The sequence below is a fragment of the Poecilia mexicana genome, unplaced genomic scaffold, assembly GCF_051168715.1.
Source record: "Poecilia mexicana isolate PSO_F unplaced genomic scaffold, ASM5116871v1 scaffold_22, whole genome shotgun sequence".
NCBI classification, from domain to species: Eukaryota; Metazoa; Chordata; class Actinopteri; order Cyprinodontiformes; family Poeciliidae; genus Poecilia; species Poecilia mexicana.
In genome coordinates, this window is record NW_028263391.1 from 15,012,712 (window position 1) to 15,039,158 (window position 26,447).

A 26,447-nucleotide genomic window follows, 5' to 3' on the forward strand; every position below is an offset into this window, starting at 1 on the left:
TTCAACATGTCGCTGTGTTTGGGTGGCTTTCATGTCTTACCTCATTACTGGAAAACTTTTCTTTTGACTGCAGCCGAGGTTTGAGAGGAGTCTGGACAGACAATGAGGCTGGACGACTTTCAGGGCTGTACAATGAGAAGGCAACAAAGATGTTGTCTCAAATCCCTCTTGAGGTGCTGGAGCCCCAACTCTGTACTGTGGCCTGCAGGCCTGTGCACTACAGTCAAACTCCTGAAGCAGAGGATTTGTAGCTCTTCTGATCAGACTCTGCTCACGTGGAGGATAAGCTAAATCCTTGCAGGGAATCACTAGAAAAGCAGAAATGAGATGAACTCATACCCCTTCCTATTTTAAACTCAATTATGAAAGGAAAAATGGTGAAGGGAAGGCAAATCTGTCAAAAACAATTACATCAAATTCCAATTTAAGAGTATCGTAAGGGGATATTTTACAACTTTTTTAGGCTTCTGAACTACATCAAGTGTATTTAAAATTTATTTTACCTACATTTATCAAATCTGTGTTGGAAAAATTTAAAATATGTTTTTCAGTTCATTCAACTAGTGTAAAACCATAGGGTCTAATGGCCAAAAAAGCAATAAGATGAACCTTTCAGAAAACATGTAAGTGAGGATATCTCTAGCTCCAAAAACTCAAAAACTGAACTTATCCAAAAAAACTGGGCAGAAATCCCATTAATGATGTTGCAAATGAACAAGAAATGAGACATTTTACATATAAATCTAAAATATTAATAGATTTATTATTGTTATTATTCCAAAGATTTTTTTTTCTTACTTATGAAGACTGAAGATGAATGAAATCAAATTCCGGACTTTTCAAGGCTGTGTTGGTGAGAAAACAACATAAAATAGGACTTGAAGAATGAAAGTTGAAAACACGTCCTCATAAAGACATCTGTCGATGTCTACATGTGGCAGAAAGGTCGTTTGGGTTGATCAAATAGGCTAACAAAGCCTGACTTTTCAACATCTTTGTTTAGGCTAGATTTGGATGTGACGTTTTAGCTTAAAAAGTCACACTTCCAATGAATTTTTTTGGGCTCCTGAAAAACAAGAACTGGCCAACCTTATAAATCCACAAAGTCCATGGGTGCTCAGGATTTGAAAAAAAAAAATGAGGAGGAATAGAGAAAATCATAACCTGAATAACACACAACACATTTCTTAAAAAATAAAATACTTTATTCATACATGACAGTATATTCAGCTTTAAATTATACGTAGTTCCAATCATTTCTTTGGGAAATGGGCAAACAAGACTTTGGACCACATCCATGTGTATACACATTTTTTTTTATTGTGAGAAATAGGCTGCAAAAGTCAGAGAACCCAAAGACAATTGAGGTTTCATTGATCAGTGGAGGGTTCAAGAAGAAACCACATTTCACTTATTTTTCTGGAAGACACTGTTCATCTCAAACACAAGAAATAGCGCTGACATTTTCGCTCTTTCCTTGATTTCTCATCTTTTATAGCCAGACCTTTTTTTCTGTTTTTGCTACTTGTATGTTGATAGATTTATTTCCTCTCTCCCTGATGCTCAGTTTTTGTGAAGCATTTTATCACTTTTATCCTTTGATAACTGATCTACAGGGTCAGGTACGTGCAGTTTTCAAACCCAAAATCCATCATTAGATAATAAAGATATAAAATGCTAAAAAAAAAAAAAAAATGCTGTTCCTGTGATTTAGCTTGAGAGCCAAATTGAAAATGAGATATGGGCACCTTCTGTGAATTTTCCACTCTGATAATTTTCCCTTTGCTCTGAGGTACCGGCCTATAAGAGCAAAGCTTTTGTTCCCTTTATCACTCGCTGTTCATTTGTCTCCCAGCCGGAAAAGACGTGTTAAGATAACGCCATCCTATCATCTGATTGTCTTATCAAACTTGAGAGACGCAGCACCCCAAGTCACTGTGATGAAAAGGTTAAGCACTTCAGTCATCTTTGGTTATAGCTTGCTGCTAAAATAATCTCCTTTTTCAATAGATTATTTTGATTTTTACATGTTTACTTTGTTATTTTTCTACTTCTATATAACAATACTCAAGTTCTGGTTAATTTCTTATGGCCTCTTCTCAGCATTTCAAGTGCAAGAGTGTGCAACCTTTACGCAGCATTTGACACCGGGGTCAGTCGTATTGCCCCACTTGAACTAAAAGACATTTAGTTTGGTTTAGAAAGTGAAAACACGGACACCATTAATTTGTTTGCTCTCCCACTAGTCATGACCGAAGCAAATGCCATCACCTCAAAGAAGTGGTCGGCCGTCCTCACTTTTATTTGTTTGTTTCTTTGGAGAGTGTGAGAAGTTCTGGAGCCTGGCTGCAGCGGACATTGCATTTGTGCAAGGAAGAGGGGCGGGTGGAGGGGGCGGCGACCAGGCAGAAGGAGAAAGCTATAGTGAGCTAGCAAACAAGTTAGCTGGTGACAGAGCGGGGGGTTGAGGAGGTGGTGATGGTGCTGGGAGGGGTGGGGATTCATTTAGCCAGGCATAGCTGCTCTTGTTTGTGGTTGTCCCTGACAGCGTCGGCACCGCTGCTCCAAAGCACCTGTGTTTGCTCACTAGCTTTCCCCCAATCTGCTCAAAAAATGCTGTGAGCATGTCACATGGTGGCCAGATAGCCTGGGCACCATGGGAATACAAAAGCCGGGGCTTTTAGAACAGTTAATCATTAATAGAGGCATCTCTTTTGTTCCCATTCAGCTCCGTGCTGACAGAGGCTTTGATATTACATATGGCAGACAGGTCAGACGCAGATATAGCCAAGTGCATCGACAGGAAGGAGCTTTCAGCTCAAATGATGCAGGGAGGTGAAAGTGGGTCTGCCTGGATGTGTGCCCTCACAGGAACATCCATGAATTTCTGCAGAGGATGGAAAGAACAGTGACATAGTGTGACATTACCGTGCATTACTATGTTTTAAATTAACAAAGCTCACACTTATTGTTCCCCTTGATTCATCATTATCCTGAGACCCAACAGTCTCGTCGCAGAGACAAGCCTTGTCACTCGGTTTTGAAACCTACGGTTTGTACACAAGGTTTTCAAAAAAATAAAAAAATAACCATGACGCAGCAATAACTAAAGGGAGATAATCTGGATCTATTTAAACATTGTGAGGTTATGGTGACATATTCGAGCTGACAGACGATAAAGCTCCTTTTGAAGTATCTTCATGTGACAACTGCAGTGTAGCTGCTTCATGTTCTGAAATTTGAGTCACATTTTTACGTCTGTCAAGAACAAGATTGCAAAACAGAGAGTTTTAAATGGACAATTAAAGCTGCAGTATGTAACTTTTATTTGAAACATATTTTTTATATATATATTTGTTCAAACTGTTACTCTGTTGTGGCAGTAAAGTATACAGATAATTGCTCAAAAACATTCACCTTTCTCCGACTTCTGGTGTTTCCAATAGTATCAATGGAAATTTGGTCAGAAACAACCAATCAGAGTAAGGAGGAGGGTCCCAGTGCTGTTAATTATGCTTGTCTAGATGTTGCTCACACCCTCCCCCTTTCTCTCTGTTATACTGCAGCTTCTTCTCGACAGCAGAGCCTGCCATGGCAAGTTAACATGGCCACCAATGATTGCGGATAAACAGCAGTCCCATTTTTTTCTGCCATTAGTAATTTGATCAGCACGTATATGAGCATGTTTGACAGCGCTAACACCCTCCTACTGGCTCTGATTGGTTGTTTCTGAGGCGATGCACTTCTTCAGATGGCAATAGTAACACTGAGAGGAGGTCTCATGCCATACTGCCACAACATAGTGACAGTCTTAACAAATACAAATATCATAAAAATATATATTTTTCATAGAGTTACATCCTGCCGCTTTGGCTAGTTTTTAACACATTTCGGTTGGAAAACTAGAAGCATTTGATGTCTTACCTGACAAGAACTAGTAATTTAGCAATTTACTATAAATTCAGATTTTTTTAGTCCTACTGAAGCTACTGATTAATTTAAAAAGGGCCAAAGCAAAGTCAGACATTTGCCATTTTTGAGCAACTTTAATTTTAAAAACATTTCAGTGGACTGAGCAATCACTACAAAGCTTTGATAATTATTATGTTTTAGACAATTATTTGTAATGAACCTGATGACTATTTATCTGTCAGTATTAATAATGATGGATACTCTCCAGCTCTGTGGCTGGTAGTACTGTAACTAAAGTTTGTCCACCAGAAAGAAGATGCGCAGGATGTGTTTGGTCAGATAAAGGGCATCATAGTGTTCGGTGAACTGGAATGGAAACTGTGTTGAGTGGTTGATTGGGTGAAACTTTTTTGTTATTTAACCCAGTTGGAACTTAAATAAGACCGTGCGATGTGTGAAAATCACACAACAAAGTGTTTTCCAATCATCACACCACTTTGATGATGCATTTTCAACTGAGTGCAAAATATTTTGCTGCAAGAAACGTCTCCAGAATTAAAGTTAGCTGTGACAGTCCAGCAAGTGAGTAGAGCAGATAAGGTTCAGAGCCAAAATATGTACAGGACTATTTAAGATGACATTGAAAATAATTGAACAAAAAGAAAAAAATCATCAACCAAAATGTATTCGAACCAAAAGGCTTGACTTATTATCTTCGCTTAAATTAGCATTTGATAAAAACTCGATTAATTAGGATAATTAATTCCAACTGCTTGAATTAATTTGATCTGATCACATTAAAAATCTATAGATTAACATTTTATTAAATGCTAAAATATTTGTATTTCATTCTTACACTGCTTCATCCCCCAAGACGGAAGAAGTCTGTACTGGTAAAGGTCTATGGCAGACTAACAATTACCTTTACCTTCCATGATGGCAAATCAGGATTGGCAATGTTATGTAGTTAGATATGTATGGCGTTTAGCATTTTAACAGAAAATAATCCTTTCAGGTTTTTTTTTTTTTGTTTGTTTTTTTTTTTGCATCATTAACAGAAGTAAAAATTAAAAACTGATTGGCATGAGGGCAAATAAAAAAGGGAAAGGCTTTTTTGGACAGTCCCTGCAATTAATTAACATCCCCTAATCTCAGTTTGCTCTTCATCTTGAACCGTCAATGAGAAATCTGGGACTCATTTCAAGTTGGTCAAAGTCGACTTTGGAGCAGGGGAGTAATACAAATGCACGAACTTGCTTTCACAAAGCAGGGACAGCTTTATCTGGAAGGGGGAGATTAGGTTTGCTCAGCCACATTCATATAAAAAGCACTGAAAGGGTCGGAGGCAAACTCTTATCTGCCATTTACCTCAGCATGCCAATGGTTTTTTATTGAAACTTTGTTTCGGCCCCACCCTAACCTCCCCTTCAGTGCTAATAATACTGTATGGAAACCTGAAGAGGATAGTGGGACCACAAACATTTACGGCTGAAAATGCAGCACAAGTGCAGGCAAAGTGGCCACTCGATCTCGGATGCTCAGTGCGCCAGGAGTCAATCATTAACATGGCACTTTTAGTGATATCTGCTCTCTCTCTGGCACTGAGTGGAAGGCAAAAGATAAATTAAGGTTGTGTTTCAGGGAATGAAGTAAGGCTCCAGCTAGCAAACTTTAGGTGCTTCAGCAAACATACCAGCCCACACGTCGCCTCTTTTTGAGAGGATTGCAGTCGGTTCGACCTGCCCAACAACGGTGAATGCTTGTGCTTACGTCACCGGGGGAAATTCGCTTAAATGTAATGATATGTTGGTTTCTGGTATTTGTTTTTCATTTAGGTATCATACAAATGACAAATAACAAATAACACCTTTCAGTCATCCAACATTTTCTTTTCTTTTCTGTCCCAACTTGATCCAAGCACTTAACCAGAAAATAAAAAAGGATGTCTTTGTCTTGCGAGAGTGTCATGCAGGGAAAGCTATAAATCTTTCCCTGCTTCCATGCAGCTCAACTTCTCTACAGTGTTTTTTATTTGCTAACCCTGGTCACCAGCGATAAGGGCCACTGATGTCCCTAAACTGTACTAACTTGCCTTGACATGCACGTTTGTGCTGTGGAACCTGAAATAGGAGGGAAATAATAAGAATTTTTTTAAAAAGTAGCAACTAATCCTCTGTTTCATTTTTAAGAAAATTAACTGGTTGAATTGAGTCAAATGACGGACTGAACAAGTGCGTGTCTCAAACAAAAGTTACTGTTTCAAGAGGGAAGGAGAATTGCTGATGGATGGCTTGGCAAACATAGTTGACATACCTGGGCAATGCCACGGGCCGGTCACAGCCCAGGACTGAGGGGGACATTGTGTTTGAGTTTGTGTGAGCGTGAGTGCGTCAGCGAGGCTCCTCCAGAGCTATCCCTCTTCCCTCCGAGGCTTCCTCTCCCTCCTCTCCTCCGCTCTGGCCGTGGGGATCACTTCAGTCAGCAGAGCCCTGTTTGACAGAGACACAGCCTCCATATAAATCCCATCCTCCTATTTATTTGATGTGCAGTTCTACTAGGAAGCCTTCGATCCGTCCTCGGGGAGCCCGCATCTCAAAACACTCAAATAGTCTGGGTGTGCAGATAAGCTTGGGGCCGGAATTATACTCCCAAATTCACAAATCCTCACAGAGCTTTTTTTTTTTTTTTCCCCCTCTCTTCCCGTTTTAAATCGCATTTACAAAGAAATCTGCATCGTAACTATTCCACCTGAAAATGTTTTGATACTTTAACGGGTCTTAGTATTCATTTGTGCAATTAAAATACACAAAGATAAAACGTGGAGGAAAAGTATTTTTTTAGTGCATCTGCCTGAAGTGGGGTTTGGACTGTGAGATGGGTCAGTGCAGCCCTGTGGAAGAGGGAGCCTTTACGGAGAACACCCAGGAATGTTTAGTTAACGCGTTTGTCGCATTCAAGCCTGTATGTCAAAGGTGTTTACCGGGTGTTGACATTGATAGGCTGCTTAAAAGGTACATGATGGTATAGTTGTGTCTAGTTGAGATGTGTGCTGAATACATTTTCTTTTTTCTTTTTTTTTTTGCAAAAAAAAAAAAAAAATTAAAATCTAAACAAAATTTGATATGTGCATAATATAAGAAATTAAAGGAAACCTTTATTTTAAGTTACTACAAATTTATACACTTTCACTAAAACATATATGACTCGAAATACTTAAAAACATTTAAAAGGGATTTTAATTAAATTATATTAATGTAACTAAATAGTGTTCAGTTCTCATTTAACTTGCACACATTTTTAGAAAGCACAAGTGAATTCTTTGAATTTTGGTTGACCCCAAAGATAAAGTATAGAAAAAAAAAGAAAAAAACATCCAAACTGGGTCACAATAACCAGTGGTTATGGTGACCCTGGACCGGACCAAAGCAATGACCCTCACACTGGTTAAAATTTTAGAACAGTGCTCAAAGTGTTTATGTAATGAAATACTGTGAAGTACATGCATATTTAAACGTATTATTATGATGTGAAATTACAGTGCATTTTGTTTAATAATTTAATACATTTTTATTAAATATATCTAATGCACACATAATTGTTTTCGTATATTTTTAAACAAGCAATAATCTGTCAACACATATTTTCCAAATTGTTTGAATTAAACAGCAAAAACTTACATGTGGCAATTTCAAAACGCCAGTAATTTTTATGTTATGCCTCTTTCCTGCTCTTATTAATAATGTTATGCAAACAAAGCATACTTACACAGGCATTTAGTTTTATGATGCAACAACATGTAAATCAGCTGATAATGTGCAGTCCAATTTCCCTTTATGTGGCACCACAGCAATAAAATATAGTGAGTAAGTTAGTGAAGGGCAAACATGAGACATGTAATATAAAATTAAATGTTGACAGATCTAAAATGACTCTCAGCATATATATATATATATATATATATATATATATATATATATATATATATATATATATATATATATATATATATATATATATATATATATATATATATATATATATATATATATATAAAACTTGGGTCTGAAAGGACAAAACTATGCTACCATAATTATAGTTTTGTTTAAAACAAAAATTAAAAGCATCATGCTTCACATTCACAGTTTGTCTGAACTTAATTTTAACATTTAAAAAAATATGAACATGTCTCCATTTTAAGATTCATTTTCTTTTTTATAATGTACTTGCAACCAGGAGGATCCTTGCAAATCGCCCGTCTGTCTGTCTTTCTGCCTCTCTGTGCTTCCTTCCATCTGACCACCCACTGAGAAGCTTGTGGTGAGAAGCCAGTGTTCCTCACCTCATCCCCTCATCCTGGCACCTCTACACTGACCCTACAGATGACAGCTAACCTGTTAAAGTACCTGGACATCCAATTAGTTTGGGTCACATCACCTCCACGCTTAGCAACTGAACCAAACACCAGGGAGAGAACCGTGGGCACCCCTCAGACTGTTTCAGGTAAGTGGAGCAGTGTTGTAAGTTTCCTATGACTCACACAGCTCTTTTCTCCACCCATGAATGCTGGAAGATTGTAGGTCGCGGTTAACTTTAGAAACCGAGTCCTCTCAGCTCATAAATTACACGGCAAAGGACAACCTTAAGCGGTGTTGAAATGCCTCGAACAGAGCTTTATTTCAGCGCTGCTGGAGCGTGAAGCTGGGAGCACCACCCCACAAGGAGCCTAGCTCTCACAAGCACACATAAGACGGCTATTTATCTTGCCGTACCTGAGGTCTGACATGCTGGCAAAGCACTGTCGGTGCACCAAAGGCGGATGCAAAAACAAGCACTTGCTGTTTCCTAATGATGCTAGTTTTTTAGGGTGCTTTCACACCATGTCATACCTTTTTCTTTTCTCTTTTTTTTTTTTGCAAAAAAAACCGCCCCCCCCCCCCCCAAACCAACAAAAGGGTTTTCCTTCCTGGGACCTGCCTTGGCACAGCTTCTGGCACTTTGAAATCTGATCTGATAGATTAAGAGCTTAGCCATTAGAATAAACCATTGTGGAGTCATTATGAGTCGTATTTTCATGCTGGCGAAAAAAAGAACAGTTTTCATGCTGCGTCTGTGAGTAGAAAAGGCTTTTTGTAACCACAGATCATCACACTGTTTAAATACATTTTAACCCCAGTGAAAAAAAAAGGAAGCTTACACAACATTTGAGCTTTATACAAATGTGACAGTAAAAACAGGCAGTGAACATCTTTTCTTTTTTTTTTTCTTTTTTTTTAAAGGGCTGCTTCACAGCATCATATTGTGTCGAAATCATCCTGAGTCTGACCACCCAAGGGGTCCTGACACCACAACCTTTACAGAGGGGGATGGGTCTCGCCGTGTGTTTGTATTTTGGCAAGTCTCTGCTCACATGCATGAATACGCTCTTCCGTCTTATGTGTATTGATCCTCCTATGCATTTCACTGCTCCTCTTTTTTTTGTTTGTTTGTTTGTTTGTTTGTTAGAGAGCCTTTCCTAGTCTTCTTTTTTTTTTTTTTTTTTCTCCACAGCCCTGGCATCAGAATCGGCCTGCTTCTACTTCCTGCCACATAGACGATATCACACGGATTGAGTGGGAATACACATTCAGCGGACAACAGCTCAATGTAAATCCAAAACAACCAAACGGCTCCTATGGCGGTCTTATTTTTCCCTCTGAGGGTTTCCTCTTTTAACTTGAAGTCTCTGTTTGGTTCTTTGTTTGACTATGATAGTTTTATTTTCTGTTTTTAAAAAGAACATGGTTTCCCTATTAAATCAAGATTCAAAGAAGTGGAAGTAGAAAAAAAAAGTAGGAAATTCAGATTTTTGTAAACATTTAACATTTTATGAGACTTTCTTTCTTAAACATCTCCAGTTTTTAAAATGTCTTATTGTAATTGTTATGTATGAATCATTGCTAACATATTTTGTGTGGATGAAAAACCTCGGAGCGCCTTTAATAATACCACACCAAAGTATTTGTTTTATGCCTCCGTAAGTCAATAACTTGTTCAAAAACATGAATCTCTTTAAAAATTCAACATGTTTCGTAGTCCTTTAAAGCCTGAAACAATAAATACATTTCAGAAATTAAGATTTCTAAAAATTGATTTTTAGAAATAATTTTGTCTTAATAACACCTTTTGTCCCCTCTTTAGTTTGTTGTTGTTGCAGCATAATCAGTATCATAGGCTTGTGTGGCAATTTAATTGTCATTATAAAGATGATGGCTCCCCTTTACCTTATTGTATTAAAAAAGTTGTCTTTGACACAGATACTCCTGAGACCTCTGCCTTTTAAACACATTTTTTTTTATTTGCTCAGTAACATTGCTCTTTATAAAAGTATTAAATGTTGTTTAAAATTTTAAAGCCCTAAAAACGGATTTTTAAATGTATAATTATTTATTAAATGTATATATATTTTTTAATTATCCCTTAGATTTCTCCTTTTTCTCAGAATTAACATTTTAGGTTTTTTATAATTATTATAACCAAAAAGATAAAGAACTTGTAAGCACCTCAGACAGTATATTTACTTAATCCAAAAGGAATTTGGGGAAAGAATTGCTTTTGGGAAGGAGGCGAAGATCTCAGGATTTGCTTAAAAAAAATTACCCATTTGGCTTTAGGTTGAAGTTAAATTCTGCATCTTTATCGCGCTCTGTTATTGACTTGTGCTTCTCTCTCGAAGACGAAAAGAGAGGTCAGGCCTTATACCCCCCAGCCCCGGCCTAAACCCTGCCTTTTATAGCAAAGTGGGGAGCGATTCAACCTTAAACGAGCACACATGCAGGCAACAGAGATACACATGCGATAACCTGTTCAATTAGACAACACCCACCACTACAGGCAAAAAGTAGACAGATAAATGACCATACAGTATGGTGTACAATGGGAATTAAAAGTATAGGGCAGCTGGGCTCTTATCTGGCCAGGGAAGAAGAAACCAGGCAACAAAGGGAGGCCTACGACTAAGAGGCTTGATGCATGGGAAAGCCATGGGCCGGCCATTGTGGCTGCCCTTCTGCTGAGCAAATAGTCCAAACTGTTCATTCCCCATCTCCTATTCTCTCGTCGGTACATTGTTTGTGTCCTTGCATTTCATTCTGACTGGGGAAGATTGCTCTCAGGGCCAGTGAGCAAACAGTCCAGAAAAGAGCCAGCTATCTCCTGCCGTTCCCAGGAGAACTAGCATTTTTATTTCGGCTCCAAGCTGTCAAAGGATTGGAGAGTTTATGTCAGGATCCTGAATTAATTGCTTTAAGCCTCAGGGCCAATGCCAACGTTTTTTTTTTTTTTTTTCTTATTACCAAATGTTTTGTAAAATGTTTTCTACCAAATTATGCATTAGCCCTCCTCCTTCTCCTTTTTTATTTTTCCTTTTTCGTTTTTTTTTTGTTTTTTTGTTTAGGAGTCACCAAACATTTGGTATTGGATACATACCGGGATGGTTTGCTGCAGTACAAATGATGCGTTTAGATGTTGTTGACAGCACAAAGGCGTGAATGGCGACTGGCTACAGCGCGGCTGTTAAGGATTTGGTAGAGCAAAGGCAAACAGCAAACTTTTTGTGTGGGTGTGTTTTCTTCTATTGCAGGATGGTAAGTGCACGAGCCAAGTCTGGCAATAAAGTGTGTCGGCTTACAGATGCCTCAATAAACCATAGATGTTCAGACATTTGGTGGACGAAGCTTTAAAGGCTCTTAAATATTCCCTATATGGCCAAATGGACTTCACAACCGTCTGTCGCCTTTATATTCCTCCCATGATAATGGTTACATTATAACAAAACACAATATATCACACTGCTCTGTCTAAGGATCAGTACTTTCCATCCTGCATATAAATAACTTTGTCAGTAACATCAGCAGTGGAAATGTCCACTTTTAACACTGATGATATGGTAATGTATATCTCAACATTCGCATCCAAGCTGGCCCTCGTTCAGCAGGAGTTGGCTTTTGAAACTGTCCAATCAAATCTTAGTCACTTAACCTGCCACCCATTACCACTATTCACAGTTCACAGATGGAATGTGAAGTACAAATGTGCGGGGCTTACTTTGTGGTTATTATGTCAGTCATGCTTCAGCTTCATCTCAAACAAAAACTGACATTTCTATTTCAGAATGAATTCCTGTTTTCCCATCAAATCTAAAAGTAATAAAGCGTGTGAGGAAGGAAAGTTTCATTCTAGCACTTTGTACTAATAAAAGTGCTTCAAAGACTAAACAAAACAGAAAAAATATGAAATCTGCACAAAAACACTTACTTAAAAGAAAAGGATGAACACCACATAAAATAAATAAATAAACAAAATAAAAACATATATATATATATATATATATATATATATATATATATATATTTTGCAGAGCAGAAAACATTAAAGTTAATGAGTAATTAGCTCCCTTTCAAGAGACTCAATAGTATTTGTGCAGCAAAAATTTACAGGAGTTGCGTTCCAAAGTCTTGATGTTAACTCGAAAGACCCATCGAGAGTTGAATGAGTGAGTCAGACCATCGGCAAACTCTGGCCTGAAGATCAAAGGAAACATAAGTACAAAATACATTAGGAAGCTTTTCTATTCAAGGCCTGAATTTTAGGACTAAACCTTTAAAATTAACTTTCATCCAATTGGGGAAAGTCCATAGTGGAATGATGTGCGCTCTTTTGTTTGTACCAGTTACAATTATATTAAGTTAATTTACATAATCTGTAGTAGATCTAACATTTATTTGTTAACCTGATTCACCCTGTAGTGTAATTCTAGGCCTGTTCCTTGATCCTGTTTTGAATTACTCTTCAGTTACATTAATCAAAAGCAATCTTCATATCCCTGTTGCTCAAGTGTACAGATGGGTGTATTAACATGGAAATGTTGCTAAATAACAGAAGTCGTCTTATTGGGGTGATGACCAGAGTCTCTGGGTAATATGTGTTGAGTTGGAAATATCATTTAACCAATTCTTGATTTATGTCAGGAACACAACGAAAGTAGGTCGTTTAGGTAGTCCATAAACCCCAAAAGAGCATCTCAGCTGAATATCATCAGCTTAGAGACGACAGACATTAATTATAGAATCTTATAGTCTGTCCTAGTAGAAGAATGAAGAGTAAGAAAAAAGTAGATCCCAGAAACAAGCCTTGAGAAACACCACGACATAGAGCTGTCTTTCCGGTATTACCCGAATCACATCTGTCGAATCAAAGATCTGTCAAAAATGTACAAAAATATATATTTAAGACACAGCTGATAATCACAATCAAATGTCTCAGTATGAAACTCTGGTCAACAGCAAAGGAGATAGCCTAAAAAAATTGGCTACATTTATGTCTCTAAACAGCGATGGAGTTAAGAGTCATAGTTATCTGCATTCTCTCAAAACCTATAAGTCCTAGGTACTGTTTTAGGTAGAATTTTGCGCTTCGAAATAAATTTTAAAAGTGGGACACACGATGACTGGCAATATTAGGAGCATTGTCTCTCTTGAGCATTTTCAAAGAACTTCTTATTTACTTAGATTAAGATTGTATATGCATGTGTTCTTTGATTGATCTAATTAATCTTAATCATTTAATGCTGCCAGTCTTGCTCAGAGCACTCTGGAAAAACAAGAAACTCTTAATGTGAGCGACATATTTGAAAATAAAACAAAATAAAAAGGAAAACAAAAATTTGTATCTGACAAAATTTCTTTGGGTCTCCTGGCAACACATTACGCGCCACTGCATTTGGTGAGTGTGATCAAGTAATTAAGCAAAACTTCCACCTGAAAAGCAACTTCAAATCTAGTCACCAACAGTTCCACAAACGAGAGGCCTTGGCTTCGGTGAGAGACCGTTGAGGCACTGTCACAACATGATTAATCTCTTTATTGTTGTCACTGATTAAAGTGACAATAAAAAGTGGAAACTTCTACTGCACTTCCAGATTATTAAAAATTAGGAACCAAATTAGTGTCAGACAACAGCCTGTTACTGTAAAACGTGTTCATTGGGTTTTAATGTCCTGCACTATTTGTAGGAAACAACAATGAATGTTATGTCACTCTAAGCTTTGGTGAATTTACAATTCTTGCTGATCAACAAATATAGCCAGACTTAGTATTAAGGCACTCAAGGGAGGAAGAGCTTAAAGACTAACTTTGGATTTAATTTCACAGCAGTTAATGCTTGGATATGTTTGTGCTTAATTGGCAGAATTTATCCTTTTGATACAGTTAAAATTAAAACTTCTGGCATCTTGAACACTTAAATTTGTTGTATTTATCGTAAATAAACAACTCATTCAAGCCAAATTTATCTTTTGCTGTTTTAGTGATTAAATAAATGTTTTTTTAGTGTTAGACACGGAATGGCAGTCCAGCAGTTACAGCCTTTGAAACCACACATCAGTAACTGAACTTTGTGCCAACATCTCTGTTTCAAAGGGGTTGTGTAATGTAGTTGACCATTATATTTGCATCCAAAATTCATTTAGCAGTATATTACAGGGCTGCATTGTGTTGTGCCATTTGCTTGAAAAAGCCCCTTTACAATCGTGACTTTGATAAATCAAAGTGGCAATCCTAGTATCAAACAGTCATGCGATACTAAAATGTCACTCAGTAAATTAGAATAAAATGTTAAAATATATGCAGTATTTATTGCTGGTTACCAACAACAACAAAAAAAGATTAATCCTGTAGCCAAGAAAAACTTTTAATTCCCTTTCTCAGATAATTAGACTGTTTATGGTCCAAATTCCCCTTTTGAGATAAAAAATACATTTTGTCTTTCATTTGGAAATTAAAGCTCCCAAAGTGTGGAAGGAAAAGTGGAAAGGCATAAAATTCCTGATACTTAAGGTTCAGTGTGAAGTTTCTATAAACACCAATGAATTTGATGAGTAATGTCACCTGTTGGTGTTGGTCCACTGTGTTCTATAAAGTTGAAAGTCAGTTCAGCCGTCTACCAGAAGTGCTCATTTCATTCTCCACTAGAACTTGGCACCAATCCACACTGCCAAAAGTACAAATAATTGCTTTAATGATGGGATCACCGATCCTGATTGGCCAGGAAACTTGCCCGACTTAAGGCTCAAAGAGAAGCCATAATGTATTGTCAATAAGAAGGTGAGACAACAAACCAAACAATCCAGCAGAACTGAAAACTGCTATTAGGGCAATCTGCGCTTCCTTAACACCTCAGCAGAGCCACAGGCTGATTGCCTCCATGCCACACTGCTTTGATGCAGTAATTCACGCACATACTTCCCGTAGGCTGAGGTTACTGTCAACATTTTTCATTGGCCTTATGTAGTGCTTAAATTTTGCTGAGTAGAAAGCGGGCTTTTCAACAGCTCTAAATGATAACAAAATGCATCCTCTCTGTGTGATGAATCCACGTCGTACATGAGCTTCGCCTTTTAAATTTAGTTACTGGAATAATTTGTTGTGCTGCATGTGCAGTCACTGAGCTGTTCTGCAAAATGTTCACCTCCTCTTTATGCAATGAAGCATGCACAATTTCCTTTTGCACATGAAACCAAAGTGTAATCGTGTGTTTATGCCCACAGCTAATTTAACTGTGTGATGTGCAACATGTCCGCCTTCATGTTTTATCTTTCTATGTGCCACTTAAAGATAAGAGTGCCACAGCTCTGACCAATAAATCTGCCGGTTGACTCCTTAATCTGAAAGGATATTGGGTGACAAATGGCGAGATGTTGCTGTCAGCGTCAAGCAGGCGAGGGTTAAATAGTGTGTATCAGGGGACTACTCTGCTGTCAGGGAAAACATACAGGATCCATCCTTCACCATAATCTGCTCAGCAGCCTTATATACACCTCCCAGCTTTCCTCAATCCTTCATCCAAGCATCCGTCTCCCCTTTATAAATAACACAGCCATTTATATGGAATTAAATTGGGGATTAATTTGATTCGAGTCAGGGTATGGGAATTCATTAGTGAGCTGACAGTGGCTACATACATGGAGTGAATTTAATTTGAATCCCCCAAGGGAGGCGCTATACAAAGCTGTGTGAAATAGGGCTCTGAAAGACAATTAGGAGTGTTGTTTTTTTTTTGTTTTTTTTTATTCTGACACCAGTAAAGTGGGACTTTATTGCTGTTGACGGCTTTTCATCGTGTTAGGAGCAGCACTTGACGTCTGGTGAAGGTGAATGAAATGGATAGATGATGTTTGGTGTGAACGGAGAGGCTCGGCCTTGTCTCGCGGTACGGATCAAGACCCTTGCATGAATGGGAGGATGTATAAACAGCTTCTTTTTTTTTTCACCCAGATCTGGCTTTCACTCATGTATGATATTAAAATAGGCACATTATTTGAATGTCAGTGATTCTCATGAATGTCGAAATGGCACATCCGTTGCCGTAGTTTCTGACAAGCAGTGCAATGTAAGGCAAATGCATTAAATTCAACTCCAAAGCAGATTAACAAAGTTAGCCCCCCCAGCAGCACACCACCCTTGCTATTTTCTAAATTGGACAAGTCCCATTGTAAGATATCCTATCAATGTGCACATGTCTGCATGAGTGAACATATGCAGGACAAAATATTCCGTAGTTTGTTATTCCGAGGACAGCACCGGGGGCACACAGGCTTGTTTGCCTTTGCAGAGAGAGGAGATTGGATTGGGGGTTTAAATGAATCGCTGGCGCACTACGTTTATAGGTTTCATTAACTTTTAATGAGTTGGATGTCCTTCGATGTGATTGGTTGGCAAAGCTTTGCTTTCACTTCCTGAAACAGGAGCTCAGGAGGGGGAAGTGAGGGAATATTGCAGCAACTTGGCTTGCATGTTATGACCATGTGCTGCTAAATGTGCCACTTAGGGTGGAAATGGCTCATAAAAAGTCATATATACGTGGTACTATTCATCAGCTGCTTCTGAGAGTGGAATCTGAAACCTGGATGTATCGAGTCTCGAGGGGAATAAAGAAACCACGGCAGATCAATCACAGTCTAGCAGGCATCCTTTTACCTCTCCTGACTGACATATCATTTTATGGTGGCTCTGCCAGCAAGGTTTGATCTCAAAGACAGGAGCGAGGCCCAAAGGGAAATGCCTGTGGAATTGTCAAAGAGGGGCTAGAAGCACGAGTGAACACAAATGCTTCCAGCTGATGCCCGTTTTTATATTAATCTCCATCCAATATAGTATTTTTCTGACTGAATGATCACACTTTTATTATCTTGCACTGAGGATTTTGTTAGGGTTTTTTTTTTTCTTTTCTTTTTTTTCTGGATGCTTTATGCCTTGAGAAGCTCATCTAACCCTCCCTTCTGGGCCTCAACTCAGAGCTCATTTGAAACAAAAGCTTCGACGGCGTCTCGGTTTTATCTCCGTCTATGGAACTCTCCGATTCAGAAGTTGAAATCTGGTTAACAACGATTGATATTCACTGGTTTCTTTGAGACTGTTGCTTTTCAGTTTGCATGATGAGAATAAACACTGACCATCCATCCACTTCCAGAAGCATAAAAGCAGCAGGGTATAGAGAGGCACCCCGTCCAGGCCTGAATGGATTGCCTTTAGGTCACTGCATATCCCACCAGCTGTTGCCTCACAGTACTCAATGGGCATTGTTGATGACTCTTTCTGTCTCCCTTCTCTGTTTTCTCTCTCAGGACTTGAAGGAGTCCTGCGCAGGAATGTCACAGAGTCGTGTCAAGAACTGAGTGCAGACACATCACAGATAGCATCCGCTTTCTCACCCTGTCCATCGGGCTATCCCTCTCTTTTTTCTGCATTTCTCTTTTTTTCACAAATTCACCATTTCAGGTCATGAAAACGTATCATCTCCATGGTTCGACATGCACTAAATCAAGAAAACAAAGCATGACGCTTTAAAAATGGATATTTTCAACAACAAAAAATAATAATAATTTGAAGGTGGGAGTGGTGAAGCAAACTTTCATTAAAAATGTGGTGACAAAAAACATGACACAATGATGATAGAAAATAAAGGAATTTTTTATTTATTTATTTATTTTAATTAGAAAGCCTTTCAAGAATAACTTCCAAGATGCAAGATATTTATTAGAAAAAAAATCTGCAAATGTACATTTTGGCCATATAATTTAATGTTTTGTCAAACAATTCTGATCCAGCTGTAATGAAATGACTCATCAACTCTCTCAAGGTAAAATTTTTACTGTCAGAAAGCTGTTCACCCCCAAAATGTATTGTTTTATGTGAAAAGACCAAAACAGACATGTCAACTTATTCACTTACAGTGTTTTTATTTTTCCGCTTTTACAAATATAATAAGTTGCCAGGAAAATATGATATGATTAATACATCTAAAATTAATGATAAAACTATATTCTGAAGCTAGATTCTTCAATAAGCCAAAATGCAGCAAAATTTGTTGTTGGTTTAACAATAAAACAATCAGTGAATTCAAAAGTAATTTTGTTTGCAATATATTACATTTTAATTTGTATATGTTATTTAGTAAACATCTGTAATACAAGTGCGTGGATGTTTAGGTTTATGAATGATGTATTTTGGACTGCTATGTAATAGAACCTTTATTGTTTATTGTTGTTTAAAGTTTAGTGCCTTTATGATATCAACTTCAATCATGTAATGTTTTATTATTATTATTATTATTATTATTATTATTATTATTATTATTATTATTATTATTATTTATTTATTTATTTATTTATTTATTTATTTTACATCTTAATAGTTGAGATTAGTGAACCTAAACTGTGAAGAACGTCCATTTTGAAATGCATAGATAACCCCTGGTAAAAAAAATAAAAAATAAAAATTGAAAATGACTTAACAGTAATTATGAAAAACTGCTTATTGAATATTTTTAATCAAAAAAATATTTGAACCCCCAGTGTGGTAAATTAAATTGATCAAATTTAGGCCTGTTGTAAAGCGTATTCTAACAGACCTTACACTGTTATTAAAGAAAATGTAAATCAAAGTGATTTTTGAAAGTGATGAAAGTGAAGAGCAATAAAAAAAAAAGGAGGTAAAAAAGCACACGGTGGATGGAGTGACGGGCACGGAGCGTCTCACCGGGACTGGCCGCCCTGCTGTGAAACCATGGGTGGCTTGGAGTTCTGACTTTGTGGTCCCTTTAATATACTGAGGGACGACAGTTTGCCCTGCTAAGATATAGGATTAGGAGTATTTCTGGTGAAAGAGGAGTTAAGTCGGGCTAGTGTGGACGGTCCCTCCCCTGCAAAAGGCTGAGACAGAATTACAGCTTGTTGGACCGGTGTCCCGCCGTCTCCGTGGAGACAGATCTACTTGGGTGTTCCAGTCCGCGGGCTTCAGGGCGCATGCAGCCCACGAAGGTGCGGCAATGCTCTCTCTACGGGGTATAGGCCTCATAACATCATGCGACCCCAGTACATAAGTAATATAATAAACGTGGAAAGAGCCACACATAGATATCGAGCAGTGTTGATTTAACAAAGCGAAGGTTAATTACTGCAAATTAGCAGATCGTGTCAGTTGAATTATTGTAAAATATGTAAGAAAATATATATTATGATTCCAATTTTCCCCTCTTTGGGCCTGTATTGACTACGTCAGGAAGTCCCGTAGAGCTGACGCCCATGGGTGGATGCTCATATCTGGCTTATAATATGAGTCACTCCTAGAACACGGAGGCCCAAACTCGCCTTTAAGCATTAGAATGTCTCACTTTAGAAGATTGATGCAATTAGAAGCAATTAAAAGACATGAGGAAAAGGGGGTAATTGCCAGCCATTGTTGCGACACGGATAGTTTATCTTTAAACTCTTTAACTGTGATTATCAGAAATATGCGTTGATAATCCCCGCTCAGTGCCCAAGTTTTTCAGACTTCATCAAATGTTGCAGCCAAATACTTAAATGGATGTAAAAGGTGCGTCTGGTTGCTTTGTTTCCCAGCATGAATGGGGGCCTGATCTGCAGGCCCCTAATCAAGAAATACGCAAATTTGAGCTCAAGAAATGCAAAGAAATCAGGCTAGCGGGTTAAAAAAAAAAAAAAAAAAAAAAAAAAAAGAATCAACAGGCGCGGACATCCTCTTTTTTTTCTGTTGCTATAACAACCCATGCGCTGGACTACGATGGTGCTGAAGGGGCGTCTTTCCCTGATTCACAAAACTTGAACAAGAAGTTAAGATAAGAAGAAAAACGAATGTAAATTGTTGTGGCCTCTTTGCATATTACCCCTCCTCTAGAGCAGATCAAGGCTCCAAGTCTGCGGAGATCCAAAAGACCATTCCCGGTCTAAAAGCGCGCTATAAAGGGGTCTTGACCGGGGTTATCAAACCTTCAAAGAGCTGGGGGTAAAAGCCGCTTTGAGAGGCAAATGTTTAATATTGGCTGAGGGATTGTAAAAGGATTCTTCGTTCAATACAGCCTGTTGAAGTTTTTTTTTTTTTTTTTTTCAAAAACACTCGTTTTAAATGTATTATTATTATTATTATTATTATTATTATTATTATTATTATTATTATTATTATTATTTATTGCGCATTATTTAATGCTGCTTTCTTTTACGAGATTGAGTGGGTTATTTTGCGGAATGTATAATTCCAACATATATCATTGTCATGCAAATGTTTATGGTTATTTATGATTATTAAAAAGATGACATTAACAAAATGCACTAGTTGCATCGAATAACAGCGACACCGTGTCAAGATAGACGTTTTATCCAAACCTATGCGAGCATGGGAACGTGATATAAATCAGCCGCACACTGCAAAAAATAGCCAACTGCGTGTCTTCAAGTCCACATTAAGTCTCATTCGTTGCCGAACATGTGCAGACATCCGCAAGTCAATCGTACTGTCTGGTTTGAAACAACATGCAAAACAATATTTGCTGATGCAATGCGCCTGAATAAAGAAGAAAAAATATATATCTGCGAATTTATATTTAGATTTAATAAGAAAAGATTAAATGTTATTTTTGCAAGATCGGGTTTTTACAGCGCAGAGGCGTCTCTCCACCCGGCTCGCAGATCAGAGATACAGAAACTCGCTTCCACCACACAACCTGCAGATCTCTTCCACTTTGCGCCACATAAATCCAATAGTTCTCCTTTTTCCCCCATAAGCAGAGGATATAGTATAACCTCTGCCGCCCACATTGCATGCACACCAATTGCCACCAATTTGTTTTACAGTTCAAGTAAAAGAATCCAAGTGAAAACGCAATATTTTTATGGAAAATAAAAGCTCTCGTACCTGTGCAAAATAGCCGGTGCTTGTTGGCAAGCCCCACTGAAGCCCATTGTAGAAGCTTGCCTTCTGCCTTCTGCAAAGGGCTCCAGACATCACAGCATTTATTTGAGCTCAAACTCTGTCACTGTTGACTTTAGCTACAAAGCAAAGATTTCACTGCCACGCTAGTTAAAAAAAAATGATTATTTTACAGAGATATCGATCAGCACGCTATAAAAAAAAATCAGCTTAGCATTATATGTCTAAAATGAATAGAACGAAATTTAATGTCTGTGTAAATTTACAGAGCCGCGGGCGTCCTATTCAAAGTTTACACTTGTGCAATTTGGTTTGTGCGTGTGTGTGTGTGTGTGTGTGTGTGTGCGTGTGTGTGTGTGTGTACTCTTCCTATATTCGGGCATAGCCTCCACTCCATTGTTTACTGGCTTTGTTTATTCGCAGATCACGCTGTTTAAAGTGCGATCTGCAAAGAGGGTCTGGAGAATAAACGCACACTTTTGGCCCCTACGTGTTCAGAAGTTCGAAGGGGTGACGTTTGGGCTATAAAGGGGGCAGAAACTGTCCCCGGCCTTGGATTTGAGTTTGTGACGGTGGGACGAGCTGAGGGCGGGGGTGGTGGTGGTGTTGGATTCATGTAGACGACAGTCAGCCTTCCTTATCTAACAAGAAGGGAGGGTCCCGCTACTTTAAAAATAGGGAGTAGACAATGGAGCCCCCAGATTGTGGGAAGAGAAGTTAGAGAGCATCACATTCAGGCAGTTCAGTTCCCCAAATCAGGCCTCCTCTGCAGCAGCTATTCTACTGCACTGCGGGAGGTTGTTCTGTCTGACAATGACACTTAATCTTATTCACTGATCTAAACTTTGCAATGTGTGTGGGGGGCTTTGGGGAGAATGGAAGACATGTCAGAGTGGGAGACTGACAGGCCTGTATGGTGTTTGACTGGCACACTGTATGTGGGGGAATTTGAACGCTTGATTAAATATCCTTATAGCGAATCAGTTTTACCCTGAATTCGCAAGCGTGTCAGTGATGGGCTTGCTTTCTGTTACTTTCTGCGAGGTACCCACGATTCGTAGAGCTTTTTTTTTTTTATGAAAAAAAAAGCAAATTATTTTAGGTAAAGAACTAATTTCTCTATGAATTTTAATGGCATTCCTTCCAGACGAAAATGCAGAGTTGTTGATAGGTTAATATCTCCGTTTCTGTTTGGGATTAATGAGCATATATTTGTTTTGTTTGCATTTCCTGGGAGACAAATTGTGAGCATTGTCTCGGTTTTATCCTGCAAAGCTATTAATCCCTCAGCTGAAATTATGGGCCTTATTAGGAAAGCATCGTGGCGACAAAAATATTCCACAATTTAGAATAACTTTGAATAAACAAAAGTAAGAGAGCCACACACGTATAGGCATAAGTAATGTCATCTTCGGTTATTTATTTATTTGTGTTTTTTTTTTTTGTTTTGTTTTGTTTTTTTCATTTTTTAGACTTTTCCATTAAGTTTTAAAATAAGCTTAGCAATAAAAAAGAAAATATGTTACAAGTTTTCTTTATTGAGCGATAAAAGATGTTTTTTTAAAAGCGTTTGAAAAAAATATTTTTAGCTTTTAAGCTAATTTTAAAGCAAAACAACGTTTAAAATGTTATTTAGCCATTATTGTTTAACATTTCCAATGCTGTCTATGTTATGTATGAAAATATTTTTTTTTCAGTTTTTTTTTTTAAAAACATAGACTTTTGTTTGTTTATATTGGAAAGAATGTTTCATAAAATAGCTATGAAAACCCAAAAATTATTCTAATTTTGGCTGTGATAAATGTCCTAATGCCAATAATAATAATAATAATAATAATAATAATAATAATAATAATAATAATAATAATAATACATCATATTCAGAAAACAAAACCAATAACACTTTAATATAGATTCTGTTCTTGTCACTACAAGAATACACATATACAAGCCATAAATAGGAATTACACAAATGATTGAACAAATCCTGTGATGCATTTAAGTTCATTTAGGAATCCCGATGAGCGGGTGTCAACTATCTTACAGCAACTTGTTTTATCTTTGGGGTCCAGTCCTGAAGCAGAACAGATCTCGTCACATTTTCACCTTTTTTTTTTTTTGTCATCGTCCACATCCTCTCCTTCAAAATAAGCAATTAGGTTACTAACAAACTTGACAACTAAAACGGTGGCAAACGTCAAAAATATCTGAAATACATATTGTACACAAAGTCTATATTTTTTCCGTTTTTGTTTTTTACAAATGTACAAATCTAAGGTGAGGAGAGTCCACAGCGTTTACGAGGAGTTCATGATCGGCCTGGAATAGACACCCTGGTAGTAAGATGTGTCGGGTATAGACGCAGAATCCAGGCCGGCTTTCCCCGCCATGGGGCCCATAGAAAGCGCCCCGGCCATCGGGGAGCCGTATCCGGAGTAGTGCATCACCTGCTCATAAGTTTTCAAGTCCATTTTGTGATGATGATGCTGCTGCTCCGAGGACATGAGGTTATTGATAGAGAACGGGTGGTTGAACGAGTAGTGGTGCTCCGGCTTTAGATGGGCTTCGTGCGCCAGGACGGAGTGATGTTGCGACATGAGGTGCTGCCCCTGAGACACCGGTGAGGCGGCGGCGGCGGCGGCGGCAGCGGCGACGTGCTCCGGGCTGAGGGCCTGGCTCGCCTTCATGTCCGACAGGGACCTTTTGTGGTCGCTGGAGGAAGAGTTGGAGTGCGGCGACTCGTTGCCGTTGCAGCTCTCCGAGCTGCTGTTGGAGGAGCCGGCGTCGCCCGCCTTTCGCCCGCCGTCCTTCAGCGACATCTTCTTTTCGCACTTGAAGCGCTTCTGCCTCCTCAGGTAGCAGCCGTTCTCGAACATGTTCCCGGAGTCCGGGTGGAGAGTCCAAAAGGAGCCCTTCCCGGGTTTATCGGGCGACCTGGGCACTTTGAGGAAACAGTCGTTAAACGACAGAGAGTGACGGATCGAGTTCTGCCAGCGCTGCTGGTTCTGTCGATAAAAGGGGAACAGGTCCATTATCCACTGGTAGATCTCAGCCAGCGTCAGCATCTTACTGGGAGACTGCTGGATGGCCATGGTGATGAGGGAGATGTAGGAATAAGGGGGTTTGGCGTGTGTGTAGCTCCTGCGGTAGGTCTTGGGGTCTCTGGATCTGTTGATGTTGGACTGTCCGTAAATGGGGCTCATGGCGTTCATGTTGGTGTAAGAGGTGAGAGCGTTCATGGAGGCGGGCTGCGCGGTCATTGGGCTCATGCTGGGGCTCAGCGCCGCGCTCATGGCCGTCATGCCCGCGCCCATGCCGTTCATCGCTCCGGTGCCCGGCGACATGCCCGTCATGGAGGGGCTCATCCCGGTGTTGACGTAGGACATGTTCATGGAGTTGGCCGTCATGTTGGCCGTGGTGCTCATGCCGGACATGCTCATGTAGGTATTCATGGAGTTCATTCCCAGGCCGGTGTTCATGTTGCCAACCGAGGTGTAACACTGTCAAGTGTGGAGGGGGAGAGAGGCAGCCATGAGTTTGGCACAGTCAGGAAAGAACATGATCAATAATTCCTACACACAAAAGTGTTGTTGTTATTATTAATTAAATCTGATGTAAATCTGATATTATTTAATTAAAAATAATAATAATAATAATCAAGTATTAACAAAAAATGTTTTTTTCATTTAAAAAGAATTCAAATGTTTATCAGCATAATATGACAAATAAAAGAAATTATAGTAAAGCTATAAAATGTTCAAAGGCTTTACAAAGCTTCAAACAGCTCTTCTCGTGCATCTGCAACACATGCAGCATGTGAACCAATTGCCATTAACCTAAACCAAACACCACAGGTGTTTATTGAAAGTAAACGTGGCCAAAAATAAATAAATAAATAAAGGAATAAATAAAAAATAACAATAATCAGTTTTAATATCCGCATGAAAAGTTTCCTCCCCCACCCCCACCCCCCATTACATGTCAAGCAAGTTTGTTAGGATAGGATAGCGCGCTGTGCGGAGATGGGGGAGGATTTGGAGGCGCCTCAAGTCAATATTTGATCACAAAGTTAATATTATCTCAGGGCTAATATTGAGTTGTATAAAATGGGATCGGCTTTAGACCGGGGAAAAAATATATATATTTAAGGTACCCACCTCGGGCTCTCCGTAGTAGGTGCTCCAGTCGGTATGTTCGTGTCCTTCCATTTTAACTGCTCCAAGCATCATGGAGGACTTCGACAAAGCGTCTCCCAGCAGAGGAAAAAGCCAAAAGTCTCTCTGGTAGCAAGTGACAGGGGACCAGTTAGTGTGTTCGGGTCGCGGTCCGTTCCTCCGTGAAGGACTTGGTGTATGTGCGTCCTGCGGAGCCAGCCGTGATGCGCCCGTCAGAGGCTGGAGTCCAAATGACGCTCCGCGCTGCCTGTTAGCGCTGTGATATAAGCTCTGTGCGCCAGGCAAGCCTCCAATCCCTACTTCTACGCCTTGGGCCCTATTTGAATAATCTGCTCGCACCTAGGCGTGAGACTCCTCAAGCTTCCCCCTCCACCTCTTCCCACCCCCCACCCCCCTCCAGCCCCAATTGTACACCTGCGCTCACTGAAAAGAACAGTTTCATATGAAAAGCTTCATTATAAACTAATCTTATTGTAGGGGTAAAAAAAAAAAAAAAAAAAAAAAAAAACGGGGGGTGGGATGTATAAAAAGGAATGTTTGATGCTTTTCATTATACGCACATCCTCCAGCGGATTTATTCCACTTCATCTGTGCTCAGATCATAATCCATTTATATTATGGTGCGTTTAAGGAATTTAAGGCGGCAACCTGCATGATAACTGTTGATTATTTTATACCAGCAACACAAAAAATAAATAAATGGAAAAAAAAAACACGAGGACGCTTTATACATAAGAGGGGGGATCTTTAAACAGGAAACCTAAAAATGAAATAATTTTGGTAAAATTTAAAACGGTTAAAAAAATTATAATAATATAAATCTTTGCGCAGCTGTTTCCTCAAAGGTACTTCGTTCGAAACTAAATGTGTCGCTTTGAAGTTATATTGCTACTTTACTTATAGTTTGCATGAATGGCAATAAAATATTTCACTTATTTTTATAAGTTCTTTAGAGAAACGGCTTTGTCTAAACTGTTTTATGTTTGATTTAAAGTCTAATGAATGTGTCAAATTAAAAATAAATAAACAAATATATATTTCTATTTATGTATTCCAGAAATTTCTGTATTTCTCCCCGAATCACTGAATTATTGCACTTATT

The 26,447-nt window shown here is 38.7% G+C and overlaps 1 protein-coding gene and 1 long non-coding RNA gene across 2 annotated transcripts; both read right to left on the reverse strand.

The window, feature by feature from the left end:
* Window positions 1-1,183: 1,183 nt before the first annotated feature.
* On the reverse strand, window positions 1,184-21,349 carry LOC106920204 (uncharacterized). The gene is made up of 3 exons (XR_001418780.2): window positions 21,156-21,349; window positions 6,226-6,401; window positions 1,184-2,887 (listed from the first exon to the last, which is right to left on the reverse strand). It is a non-coding gene; the product is annotated as an uncharacterized LOC106920204 (long non-coding RNA).
* Window positions 21,350-23,049: 1,700 nt separating this feature from the next.
* Window positions 23,050-25,670, reverse strand: foxa2 (forkhead box A2). Its single transcript, XM_014991075.2, has 2 exons — window positions 25,328-25,670; window positions 23,050-24,670 (listed from the first exon to the last, which is right to left on the reverse strand). Exons 1-2 carry the CDS (start codon window positions 25,397-25,399, stop codon window positions 23,468-23,470), a joined length of 1,275 nt encoding a protein of 424 aa, XP_014846561.2. The 5' UTR covers window positions 25,400-25,670; the 3' UTR covers window positions 23,050-23,467.
* Between the last annotated feature and the right edge of the window lie 777 nt (window positions 25,671-26,447).